Source organism: Papaver somniferum, chromosome 5 (genome assembly GCF_003573695.1).
Source record: "Papaver somniferum cultivar HN1 chromosome 5, ASM357369v1, whole genome shotgun sequence".
NCBI classification, from domain to species: Eukaryota; Viridiplantae; Streptophyta; class Magnoliopsida; order Ranunculales; family Papaveraceae; genus Papaver; species Papaver somniferum.
The window spans coordinates 184,020,780-184,034,195 of record NC_039362.1 but is presented as its reverse complement, the minus strand read 5'-3'; the positions used below and the strand labels follow the sequence as shown (position 1 = coordinate 184,034,195).

The 13,416-nt window shown below is 36.1% G+C and overlaps 1 protein-coding gene across 6 annotated transcripts; it reads right to left on the bottom strand.

The window, feature by feature from the left end:
- Window positions 1–2,965: 2,965 nt before the first annotated feature.
- Window positions 2,966–8,568, bottom strand: LOC113283899 (LRR receptor-like serine/threonine-protein kinase IOS1). 6 transcript variants are annotated; one of them, XM_026533283.1, is made up of 10 exons: window positions 8,459–8,568; window positions 7,794–8,358; window positions 7,190–7,686; window positions 6,970–7,105; window positions 6,680–6,748; window positions 6,295–6,589; window positions 5,135–5,729; window positions 3,942–5,039; window positions 3,487–3,830; window positions 2,966–3,404 (listed from the first exon to the last, which is right to left on the bottom strand). In XM_026533283.1, the coding sequence occupies exons 1-6, from the start codon at window positions 8,553–8,555 to the stop codon at window positions 6,562–6,564; spliced, it is 1,392 nt and encodes a 463-aa protein (XP_026389068.1). In that variant the 5' UTR covers window positions 8,556–8,568; the 3' UTR covers window positions 2,966–3,404; window positions 3,487–3,830; window positions 3,942–5,039; window positions 5,135–5,729; window positions 6,295–6,561. The 6 variants fall into 6 exon arrangements, with proteins under 6 accessions (XP_026389068.1, XP_026389065.1, XP_026389066.1 ...); XM_026533280.1 differs by having other exon boundaries at window positions 3,487–5,039; XM_026533281.1 differs by having other exon boundaries at window positions 3,487–5,039; window positions 6,393–6,589.
- Between the last annotated feature and the right edge of the window lie 4,848 nt (window positions 8,569–13,416).

Genomic DNA, 13,416 nt, shown 5'->3' with positions numbered 1-13,416 from the left:
GATGGGTTCTCTACAGGGTTATGGAAGGTCGTCATAACCACCCTCGTCCGGAGCATCTTGAAGGACATTTTATGGCGGCAAAGCTAATTCCTCAAGAGATGGACAAGGTAGCCAAAATGAGGACAATGAGTATTTCATCTCTTCAAATGCTCCAAATACTAAATGAGCAAGAACCTAGTTACATTTGGGCACTACAACAAGTTAAGGCAATCTTCCGAGGTGATGATATTCCCGGGGTTATAGTGACCGATAATGAATTCGAATTGATGAACGAAATATAGGTATTATTCCCGTTAGCCCATAATATGCTTTGTATGTTCCATATATGGTATAATTTGATGAGTAAGTGCAATAATTTGTCTACCCATGAAAAAGGGATATGATGAGATTAAGAAGCTACCGGAAGATGAACGAGCGGATGCAAAAGAGGAGCTTGAAAAAAAATACGAACTAAATTACGCTAAATGGGTTGCTTTCGATGGTGAATGAGAGTCGTTGTGTTGGCTCTTGCCGAGGAATAATATTATCTAAATCTTGCGAAGTTTATGGCCCATTAGGATAGTCCCGATTACCCCGATGTTGTATCATATTTTCTTCGGTAGTGGTTGGAACCGCACAAGGAGGGGTTTGTTAGTGCCTATACAAACCAATATAAACACTTGGGAAATCAAGTGACAAGTTTGGTAGAGTCGGCTCACCACCGGTTGAAGAATAATCTTTTTGGATGTGTTGATAATTTCATAACTGTGTGGAAAGCGATGGAAAGTTACTTCAAGCGCGAATTTGATAGAATCAAAGAGAAATTCCAAAAAAGCCATATATTTAAAATGACCGAAAACTATGCTAATCACCAATTATTGAAAGGAATCCACTATAACGTATCTCGGAAATGTATGAAGTTGTTGATCATAAAAATCAAGTTGATTGACAAGTGGAAAACCGAGCGGGATGAGGTGTGTGTTTGTAACATGAAGAAGCCTATGGGACTTCCTTGTCGCCATATAGTACTCAACTATGAGAATGGAGTAATCCCTTTAAGCGAAATTGATCCCTTTTGGAAGAATTTAAGTTTCATTCCTCCTCCAATATATGGTGAAGAAGCCGGAGAAGAGTTCGGTGATCACGAAATGGGAAAAACCGTAATAAAGATGTATCGAGGAATGAACAAACTCCAAAAGCAAATCTTTTGGGATGACATGTGGAAAATCATATATCCAGAAACTTTGGAGAATGTTTATGAACCGTAGAAAGGAAAACGGAAAGGTAGGCCAAGCTCGAAAGAAATAAAAAAGAAACTTAGAGAATATGCAAAGGTATTGGCTAAGAAGAATAGTGACCAAAATGCAAATACTAGAGATACTTGTGCATATGAGTGGACCGCGGAAAATTACTTGGAGGACTATAAGAAACGAGGTAGGACTATTGAGGAGAAAAGTGAAATAAGTTAGCGAGATTTGAAGAAAAAAGGTCTGATGCGTCGTACAAGCCAACCAACTCAATTGACTCCTAATAAAGGCTATTTGGAAGAGTTACCCGTATACATTCGAGAATACATTATATCCACCAATGACGTCCCCCCGGATGGTAATTGTGGTTTTCGTGTTGGCGTACAACAACTAGGGTCATTCACTCATGGTGCCAAGCTATATGATGGGTGCGCAATCACTCATGTAAGGCAAAGCTTGTTAAGGAAACTAAAGGAGAATTCGGCCTTTTAAAAGACAATGTTGAGCGATGGGGATGCTAGTCTAAACGAGCAATTTGTTACGTATCAACGTCGTCTTCACGGTGACAAACTGGTCATAACGGATTATTGGATGAGCATGCCGATATGTGGACACTTAATCGCCGACGCATTCAATTGTGTGGTTCATTTTTTCTCAAAATATAATAGTTTCACATTCACCCCAAAAATAACCGTTTGTGTCAAGCAACTTAAACGAAGGAGATTGGTGATCGCGTTGATTAACAACAACCACTTTATAGGCCTCCGGTTACAACCCGATTGTCCATTGCCTCCGATATCCGGAACCTCTTATTCGCATGGATTTAACCCCGACATAATGTTGGGTTGGTGCATTATGTATGAACATAACATGGACATGTGAAATGTTTCGAAGTCGGACAAAATCGTACATGAAGGTCCTATTGTTATCGAGTAGGATTAAATTAGACATGTAATGATACTAAGTATGCTCATGAATCATACATTATGTTTTTTGAAGTGTGGTATTATTTATTGAGTTAATTTTGAGATTTTTTTGAGTTCACAGAGAAGTTCGGTTACATAATAGGATTACAGAGATTGCCGAGATATACTTACAGCAACCTGAGAAATTTTACGAGGTTGCCGAACTTAACAAATATATATATGGTTATCATCCTTAATATTTTACCAAGTTCCCTCCAAAAATTGGAAGTAACCGAACTACTATTTTAGGCCACAAATGTAAACTAAACATATAAGTAATACACAAACCATTCTGAATCAAACTTAAGAGTGCATTTTTGTGATTTCTGAATGAGGAGAATGAGTCTTTCAACTTGTGGACAACGAAAAATTTGACTCTACAGATAGTAGTTCGTCAAGCATTCTATATTTGCGAGCGAACCTTACAGTGAGTTCGGTGACCTCCTAAAATTTTGAGGTAACCGAACTAATCTCCTTAACCTACCATTGTATGTATAGAGAGTAGTTTGACAACCTGAGATATTTTGAGGTCACCGAACTACTAGTTCGGTGATATGGTAAAATTTCACAGGTTGCCGAACTTATTGTTCGGTGACCTGGTCAAAAGTTTCAGGTCGCCGAACTGGGTTTCGGTTGCCTGGTAATCAGTTGCAGGTTGCCGAACTAGCTGTTCGGTTTTCTGCTTTGAATTTATGGCTAGCCGAATTCTATCCTGTAGCCTTTTCATTCAACATAATGTTGCACGCTACTTATGAAACAAATATAAAATTGAAACACAAACCCAATTTAAATAAATATAAAATAGTTATACATACCAAACTCCCTAACTAATTGTTCAAAACACACATAATCCATAACTATGTTTTTTGAAACCACAACGAAATTAAAATAAAAGAAAAAAAGGGATTCAAAGATGACCACAACGACGAACTCTTTTATTTCCTTTTTTACCCCGAGTGTTGTGTTGAACTTCCTCATCAGTTGGGGATACAACTCCTCCACCGGATCCATCTCCTCCACGAGCGTCGCGGCTTGATCCTTCTCCTTGTTGTCGACCCCTGTTCAATTGTTTAGACCAACTCTCCTCCACCATTCTTTGAGATATAAGTTCCTCCCACTGGCCATGGAGCATGGTTTGTTCCTCTGCCGATATCGACTCTCCACTACGTATTCTAGTAATCCCTTTCTTCAACAATTTCTTACCATTCTTCACCTGATTCAAATTTTAACCACAAGTAAACATATTTTCTATACTTTGTAACAACTTAAAGTATAAAGAGAAGAAATTTTCTTACCACATTATCCCATAACCAAACGGCTTCTTTTCCACAAATAGGCATCTCCTTCTGAGCTCTCTTAGCCTCCTTGTCCTTTTCCTTCGCCTTCGCCTTATCAGTACGAGCTTGTTGTTCTTTATTAATCACAAAAGGATGACTAATCTCTCGATACCACTCTAGGTAATCTTCTTCACATGCATTTACATCTTCTCCACAATGTACATAATCACCTCCAGGTATGTAGTATTTCATTAAATCATTCCAATGTTCTATCGTAGGAGTTGGTTCGTATTTTGGGATAAAATAGTTCTCGGTGTTCTTTGTTCCTCGAACCTGCAACTCAAAATTTTCTTTCTCCACATCTGGATCCATTTGGACACAAGAAATTTTTGTTAGTACTCTCCTTGGATTATAGATTGCGTAGCCGTTAGGATACCAAATTGGTCCATAGTAAACCGAGACGACTGAGTAACCTTGGATTTTGTCTTCAGGTACCTCTTCATCATCGGGTACCGTGTATAGGTGAAGCACCAATCGTTCACCGTCAAATGATCCAATTTCTCCCTCAACGAAGCCAACTGCTCTTCTTTAGACTTCTTTTGTGCATCCAAAAACACCCATTTTCTTGTTGTAGGTTGGCCATAGGGATAAGGTTTCCTTTCCACAACCAATTTCAGTGAAGGGAAGTGGTCGTATATCCAAACCAATGCAAAAAAAAACAAAAATATTAAACACATAGATCAAATTGAATTGGAAACAGAAAATCTTAGCGAATAAGAGTTAAGTAACAATGTAGAAGGTCACCTGAATAGAGTTAAGTAACCTCCAATTTGAGTTGTCTTAATCCTCGATCCTTTATCCATCTCTCCTAACACAAATGCAAGCACCCCGGGGGCCCATGAGTAGTTGTTAATCTCATCGAGATTCTCCAAAATCTGTAGATAATGTGCATCCACCCTATTTCCAGAAGTGTCGGGGAAAATAACAGTTTCTAGCTGATATAACCAATAAGCAGTGACATGGTGCTTAATATTCTCATCGTCCATCACCAACCGTCCCCTCTTTAACTTCTTAGCTGTATCCGCAAATGATTCCTTCAACCTTACCAACTTGAATTTCTTCACCATCTTCTTCAAAGCTCAATTTTCTTCCTTTGGCTTATACTCATCTTCACGTTTAGGTTCCTTCACGGAACGTTTAAACTCACATTGAGCCTTTCTTGGAACCCATCCTAGACACTTTAGATTCGATGCCTCAAGAGCTTCATAACTCATCGATTGGTTGTAGCCTTCTCGAAGACATTTACCTTCCACTGGTAGGCCGGTAATTCTCATGCAATCATCAGGAGTAATTCCCATCTCTCCAAAAGGAAGATGCATGGTATATATCTCCGGATAATGCCTCTCTAGAAATGCAGAAACGGCATTAGTGCCAAAGTCATTATGTGCCAACTCAAGGGCTCTCCATAACACGCATTCTTTAACCTTGTCCTGAAACTCTTGACACTCATTCGAAAAATCCCATTTGGAAGCCTTTTGAAGACGAATAAGACGAATTGTATCATTATGATCCTACAAAAATAACATCACACTATTAATACTTAACGAAACATATGTCCACAACATCTTAAACTTGTTTTACTAGTTAAAAATGAACTTAAGAATACCTTTGTCGCATAGATCTTCGCAGTCCATGAGTGTTTGTAGCCAAACAATGTTTCCCCTCCATCAATTGGAGTACCATAAGTTGGGCTCACTGGTGACAAACACAAATCATCAGGGGGAATGTGTGAATATCTAGGACCCGGCGGATTCGGCTTCCTTTTCTCTTCAACGGGAAAAATTTATTGATCTTGTATCTCTTCTTCATCTTCTTCGTCTTCCTCATATCCCTCCTCTATCTTATCTTCATCCCCTTCTTCCTCTTCCTCTTGTCCTTCTTCTTCCAACTGCTCTTCTTTTACATCTTCAACTTCTTCTCTTTGTTCTTCAACCTCTTCATTTCTAGTGGCTTCATTTCCTTGCTCTTCTTTATCATCATTTTCTTCTTCAATAGCATGATCAATTAAATTCTCCATCACCTCTTTATTAACATCTTGGATTACATTACTAACAATCTATTGGTTCACTTCCTGTAACGACCCCCATTCATGTTTAGCATTTTTAGTACCACGGTTTCGGAAATCCAAATGTATTATACCACGAGGGGTGGAAGTTCTCAAAGCCATATCTAGATGGGGATTGGATCTCTTTCCTTTCTTCCTAATGAATGAAAACCACAATATTAGCTAAACATAATATTTTCTTATTAAATAAATCAATAACATGGGACTAAATCAAACACAAGTTGTAAACAGATTAAAATTCGGCAAGCTTACATGAGTTTTGAAATAACCGAACCAAAAGTTCGGTTATCTAACATGAGTTGCAAAGTAACAGAACTACATATTTAGTGTTAACAGACCATAGTTCGGTTACCTATTAGAAATTACGATCTAACCGAACTATGCTATACCAAAGTTCGGTTACCTATATAATCTATCGACTGCATCGAACTCAAATTTTCCATACTAAGAAGAAGTTCGGTTAGGAATATATAGGGTTTTGTTTTGCAAAGTAACCGAACTACATATTTGGTGTTAACAGACCATAATTCGGTTACCTATTAGAAATTACGAGCTAACCAAACTATGCTATACCAAAGTTCGGTTACCTATATAATTTATCGACTACACCGAACTCAAATTTCCCATACTAAAAAAGAAGTTCGGTTATGAATATATAGGGTTTTATTTTGCGAGCTAACCGAACTATCTAGTTCAATTACCTAAAAATTTTCTAATTTTCCGAAGTGTTCTTAACTTCCTGCAGATAAACAGTGATTAAATGCAACCAATTTGATTTGCACTGGACAAGCATCATTACCATTAGCTTCATCTTTCATCGTAACTTCCTGCAAATAAATAATGATAGTTAGTTTAAATTTAGAGAATTCAAAAAATAATTCAGACAAGAAGTAAAGCATAGTTATAATTCCTGATTCGTGCAAGGTTACAAGTTTTATTCGATCACGTTAGGGGCTGAATTCTTCTTCTTATGAAGGTGTGTTGTTGCCCAAATTTCTGCCCAATATATACCAAAGGTTAAGATAGCTTGTATCAAAATAAAAAATATTGTCTTAGGTACTTCAAATATATATCTTCATGACTAACATGGTCTTGAGAGCATTCATTGCACTGAAGTCCGGTAATCTGCCTTTTAATCCAAGATCATTGAGATACCTGTAAAACATGTATACCATCATCATTGTAGTTGAATTATAATAGAAGTGCTTGCTAAACGTTGCAAAACCATATACAGTATAAGGGAGTTGAGGCTGACGCGAAAACTGTTAGATTCAGCCACCCTAACAAGTAACAACCACATGTTTCGGATAACTTCCCCAAGTTTATCTGTGGGAACAATCTAAGAAAGAAGTGTAAGTGTAGAAGAATATCCTCACAATGCTGTAATACGAGGAGAATCCGTATCATCATTACAAGCAACCCAATCCCATGTGTATGGTGAAGGTAAACAAGGATCACCATTCCAATCTTGAAGCTGAATGAAACTCTTTTGAAGTAAACCCAATGCTCCCACTAGTAAATAAATACAAATAATCAGGAAACTAGATTAAATTTTAGTTATTAATAAAAGATTATATAAAAGGTAGAGCGAATTACCATCTTTTGAATTGGTTCCTTGAGCTAATTTCTCACCGATGATAAACTCTTCAATGGCATTGATTAGTGGAGCAAGAGTTGAATCATTTGTTCGATTAAACAAGATTGAAAATGAAGAGTTGAAAGTAGTAACATTGAGAATGTGAACCTCCAATGCGCGTCCATAAGGTGGAATCACAGGGTTCTTAGGAAGAATAATACTGTTATCGAGGTTATTATTAACTATAATATCAAATGATCGTTTCTGAGTAGAATTTAGTTTAATCACTTCTGAAAAATACGCATTCAAATGAATAAGAGGAACCGTAAGATTTCTAGTGCGACTATAGAGCAAGTCCTTGGATGAAGTTAATGTTGTCCTTAATACAGCTTCGGGAGGTTTATCCTCAATGTTGACATTTATGGATGGCGAGGTACTTCTAACCCTCATCAAAGGACTAGTGTTACTCAGTGGTCCATATGAGTCCCAGATCCGATCATAACTATCTTCAGGGTACCTATACACAATCAACCAAAATTTTTATATACCGTCAGTAAATACTCATTTATAACGAATTTGTCAGCAAGTACCCCTCCAAGTTCATGAAGATGCATCTCTACGTACCTTATTGTTGTATTGGTACCATAAGCAACTCTATCAACGAAAAACGATGGATAATCTGAAGGGACATAACTGTAAGCATCTGAATCCAAACTTCTTACTTCGAGAGCGGATATGAAGGGAATGTTATCCGGTTGAGTTTGAGCAAGACATACGTCTATATTGTTACCCTTCTTCAATGAAAATACCACTTCTTCATATACGATACTGTTCTCCGTGTTATTATTTTGTTTCCAATTGTTCCCATTGAATTGAAGATTGAAAGTAGGTGGGCTTGATTTATTGTCATAGTTTCCGTAATAGAAATTAGCTCGTACGAGAACCCGATCAACCATAGTATTATCTTCTTCAGCTTTATTATCAATATCTATTGAATAACAATTCTTCTTGCGAGTTGGAAATGCTCTAAGAGTGCTCATGACATTAGAATCAAATTTGGGTTCTGTGGAACCATTGACTTGATGAATATTTCCAGTTTGTATATAAGGGCCATCCCCGACCCATACGATTGAATTTTCATCAGTACGAGGTTTCAAGGACGAAGAGCCGCAATCTATGCTCAAAAACACTGTGTATCAAAATAAATGTCAGAATTCAATAAGCAATTAAGTGAAGAACTATTTTGTAACGATATTAGTAGGATCTTGTTACAAAATATAAATAGTTACCTTTTGCAGATACTGGTACAAGGACAAGAAAACATGAGAAACATGAGAAGACTAAAAGAAGAAGAAGATTAAGAAGTTGGGTATTCATGTTGCTCATAATCTTAAGAAGCAAATGAGTTAGATATAGTGAGCTTATATAATGCTTCGTTTGCGGACTTTTCTAACTGGCGTGTCTTAATTTATAAGATATGATGTTTTCTGAAATGGTCGTGAACTTGTGATTGTGGATAACCATCCAGTAACAAGAGTTGGATCAATTCTAGTATGCGAACATCACTGTTGAATACATAAACAATTATTTGTTTGTTTTCCTGGAGGGGAAAGAAAGGTTGAAACTTCATTGAAAGAGGAAAGAGCGTTACAAGTAAGGTTTCCAGAGAAGGAGACTGACAGACCGACATAAGAAGATAAAGCTAATTAAAGTCCAATATTTCCAATGTGCGTGACTAGGTCGAAAAGACATTACCTAAACCAGTGCAGTAGTCATAAATATAGTATGCATGACTGTTACGGGCTAGAGGTTATCAAACCAACTTCCACATGATTAAAATGTCGTTTTTGCTTGGTACTAGTATTTTCTCGTGGAGTTTGGGAACCCCTTATAGCAAGCCTTGGTATCCCTGGCTACGCGCAAGTCTTGCTAGTAAGGCAAACAAAGAAAGAAAACTCTCCACCATCAGCTTAACTATTTGACAATTACTTTTTCAATAGAATATTACCCACATTAATTAATAATTAATAATATGATTTTAGGTGAATTTTTTCTTCGCCGTGGTTAAAAGCTAGCTCTCTTTATAGAAAATAATTAATAATAATTAATAATTACTTTTCTCTACAAAGTATTTAGGACCATGCACCGCTAGGTAGCAACAACTTATATACCAAATTTTATTTTTATATCGGAAAGATACACCCGCAATAAAACATACATAATTTCTGCAAATATCTGGGCCCATGCATAACACGGACATCACACCTAGTCCTAATTAATTTTTGTTCAAAATTATGAGATATTCAGGGTTTTTGGTTAAAAATTGTGTCCAAACCATGCTGTCATGGACTTCTACCCTATCATTGATTTCTCGTTGAATTAACCTTGCCATTTTGGAAAATAATATTTGGATAATTGATTTTTTTTTTCCTTCTTCTTTTGTGTGTGATGTGCATTTGGAGTAATCTACAAGCCATTGGAGGAATCAGTATTAGGAAATTTTGGTTTTCGTTGAATGGATCATACTCAAATTAAAAAAAATGGACAAGAAAAGAACAAAAATGGACAAATATCAATTATATATTGACAAGTGACGTTGGATTCATTGGAGTAATCACTGTCAACAAATTTTGGTTTTTGGTGTCAAGATAACTGCGAGAGTCCAGAGGTACATGCTTAAATCGCCCGGAAATTCCCTCGACTTCGTCCAAAGATTTATTCAATGGAAAGTTTAAGGAACAAAAAACAAAAGAAATGGTAAGAGAATAATGACATAGTTCACTTAAAAATTAAAGCTCCACAAATAAAGGACTTGTTCCTCTTGAACGCTTTCCTAGAGCGACAACGATGTTGTTGGGCGGTAATATTAATTTCAACTCATAATCAAGTGATGTGTATGGTGTTTGCTGTGCGAGAGAATTAACTTTCCATTGAGTGAAAGATGAAATCTACTGATGATTTCTTTATAACGTCAGATAGAATCAAGTTTTTGTAACTAACTGTTTGTATCAAATTATCATACAGAGCGATTAAAATCATAGGCCTAAGAAATGGGTTTTACTTACATTGGGGAACCAAAATATTCTTACTTCATTTCTGATCCGAACCACTCTATGGTGCACCTAATTAAAATCACGCCAATTACATTCAACAAAACAAGGAATTTATTTTCATGTTCATGTTGACGGACGGTGGCGGAGGTGTTATATTGTTGGGTTTGAAACACATCATGATTAGTGAATTAAATGAAGTAAACTGACAAATCAAACAAATTATTTCTAATGAAGACTGTTCCCTAATCGTCATTATTTAAGGTTTCGTAAATTTTCTTTTGATTATGCCCTTCACTGTGAATTGTGTCATGTGGTTTGGATGAATAAGTAGAGTTGTGGGTTATTGAATTTGTGCTTATTTTCTAAGATTAAGATTTATTGACCTTGAATGTGAGAAATGTTGTTCCATTGGTGATTGGAAAAACAGAAGTTTGTGACATCTCAATTGATGATTTCTTCATCACCGAGGAAGAACTATAATAAAGGAGAGTAGAAAATGAATGATATGAGTCCATTAGTTATTAAACGATAAACTAAAAGGACATAATTTAAACAAAAAATAAAGTTAAAGGATCTATTTCTGAAATAATAATTCTAGCAGCTGTAACTTCCAAGAAAAAACAAAGTAAATATAATCCGACCCTCCATAAGACCATCCAATGGCCTATAACTGATACCTTATTAAGCTTTCCCGCACGGTCGTGCGGGATAGCATTACTCTTTTAGATAAGTATAACTGTCGTGATATACGACTGGTGATTAAATATTTCAAATATGCTAATGCGTATTTAAATTACTTCACCAAATCTAAAGACTTCAAACCTTAGATAAATAAAACTGCCACGTTGAACGGTGAGGAAACCCTCGCTTTTTATTGGTCGAAATAATTTTTTTTTGAGTTTTGGGAAGCCAGCGTGTTAGTGAGGACACTTGGCAACGTATGATTGGTTTAAAAAGAATAAGAAAAAGATTAAAAAAAAGAAACTAAATTCAATTTGGAATTCATGAAGTGACAATATTTAGTTGAGGACACTTGACAAGTTATGATTGGTTTAAAAGTTACAAACTTAAAAGAAAAACCTAACTTAACGTGTTTAGAATTTTATGGAAGTCCAAATTCAATTCGGAAATCGAGTAATTATTATATTAGGACTATTTTTTCCAAATTAATATATAAAAGGGAAAAAAATCAACATATTTTCTGCAAAAATAAAAGGAAAAAATAAATAAAATTTGCAGATATCCTCCACCTATTTAATGTATTTGCCCCGCTACACCAAATCAAAAATACATCTCCACGGGGAGGGGCGAAGTCCCGCACACACCAAATCAAAAATGCATTTCTAGGGACTGGGCTAAGCCCCGTGCACACCAAGTTAAAAGGAAAAAAAAAATCTGCACATATTTTCCACCTATTTAATGTAATTGCCCTGCCACAACAAATCAAAAATACATCTCCACGGGGGGGAAGACCAGCACACACCAAATCAAAAATGTATTGCCATAGAGTGGGGGAAGCCCTGCTCACACCAAGTTAAAAGGAAAAAAATAAATAAAATCTGCACATATTCTCCACATATTTAATGTATTTGCCCCGCCATACTAAATCAAAAATACATTTCCACGGGACGGGAAAAGCCCCGCGTACACCAAATCAAAAATATACTTTGCCACTAGACGGGGCTTTGCACACACTAATTTAAAATAAAAAGATATGCTCGGTGTGAAGCACGGGCACAAATCTAGTAACAACTTAACAAGTGGTTCCGAAAGAAAAACAAACAGTTGACCTTTTTTTGTTATACGTTTTCTTTTTATCAATGAAAGAGACACGGACATGTATATATAATCCTTCTTTCTAATTTGGTAATCATTTTATTACACCCATATTATATCTTTGCTTAATTATGGATGAACCACCCGTAATCCAAGGAATGAGTATTTCTGCAGTAGAAGAAGAAGTTCCAGTTATGGATGCTTGGTACGTAATCATCTAATACGCACTCTTCAATCTTCTAAAAACTATATATATCTGAATTCTATTATCTTGTTATTCTCCTTCATTTAAAAATCATTAATCCTTTTTCTTGTTTGCAGTAGTTGTTGTTGTAATTGTGCTGGATGTAACTTCTGTGCAGACCCAGCTTGTTTTGAATCATTGTTACAAGGAGGATTGGTTTTCCCATCTTGTTGTTAAAAACTCGATCGTTTCCTGTAAATTATAAAGCTTATGTTTTGTGTAACAGTCCCAAGTTATTTACGTATATGTAATTTTCGTGTGCCAATACAAATGAGAATGAGAATTTATGTATAAACAAGCAGAAGGAAGAAGGGAAGAAAAATGATGTAATTTTTTTTTATTTTTTGATCAACAGTTCGTAAGTTCATTACAGAAATGTGCAGATAAGTTCAAGAATTCTTATTGTATTTCATAGAAATTAGTATTTTCATTTATTGTATTAGGGAAGGAAAAAACAAGTCTATCCATGCATAGATTTGGATGATTGTGTGTTGTTTTGGTTCTTTTTTGTTCCTCTTTCTTAGGAGGTTTTGGTCTAGTCCCCCTCCTCCTGTTTCTTTGCTTTTCTTTTCTTTTAATAGAGTTTTCCTTGTGAGCTTTGCTTTACAAAAAGTAGTATTTTTCCAAGCAATATAATCATTTCGCACTCAGGAGGATGGAGTGGAAATCTGTGACTTAGTCCCTCCCAAGTCTAATGTGGCACAATTGAACGAGTGCCCCTAGACTTATCTAAACACTGACATCAGCTTCTTTCTCATGGAAGACTTTCCATTAATCAACTCCTTAGATTTTGGCCTACAATTTCTTTCATGGCAAGATTTCCCTTCCAATATTCCGCAGTATAATTCTCATAGTGTTTAGAGTTTATAAAGAGGCATATTTTCTCCTTAGTAAGATTCTTTGGAGTTTATAAGAGCTTCAAAGGTCGAGAAAAAATAATTGGGTAGAGCTGAGAGGACTGAATTTATCATGTTGAGCTTATAATTACCTCCTTTAGTGAGTTTTTTTTATTTCCAATTGCAAGCAGAGAGATGCATTCAACTTTCTCAATTATTTTGTTCCATTTAAGATTGAATCTGTAATTGTCTGCAAGGGGCATACCTAGATCAGAAGCAGGCCTGCAAGGATAAGGATAAAGGATTGCACTTCACATCCCAACATCCCAAAGAAGCTG

Excerpts from the sequence above, each read along its gene's own strand:
- LOC113283899 (XM_026533280.1), bottom strand. The coding sequence starts at position 8,555 with ATGAGCAACATGAATACCCAACTTCTTAATCTTCTTCTTCTTTTAGTC. Across the intron at positions 7,687-7,793 it reads GGTACCAATACAACAATAAG|GTACCCTGAAGATAGTTATG; the intron begins GTACGTAGAGAT and ends GATTGTGTATAG. Across the intron at positions 6,590-6,679 it reads ATGAATGCTCTCAAGACCAT|AAATTTGGGCAACAACACAC; the intron begins GTTAGTCATGAA and ends TATATTGGGCAG.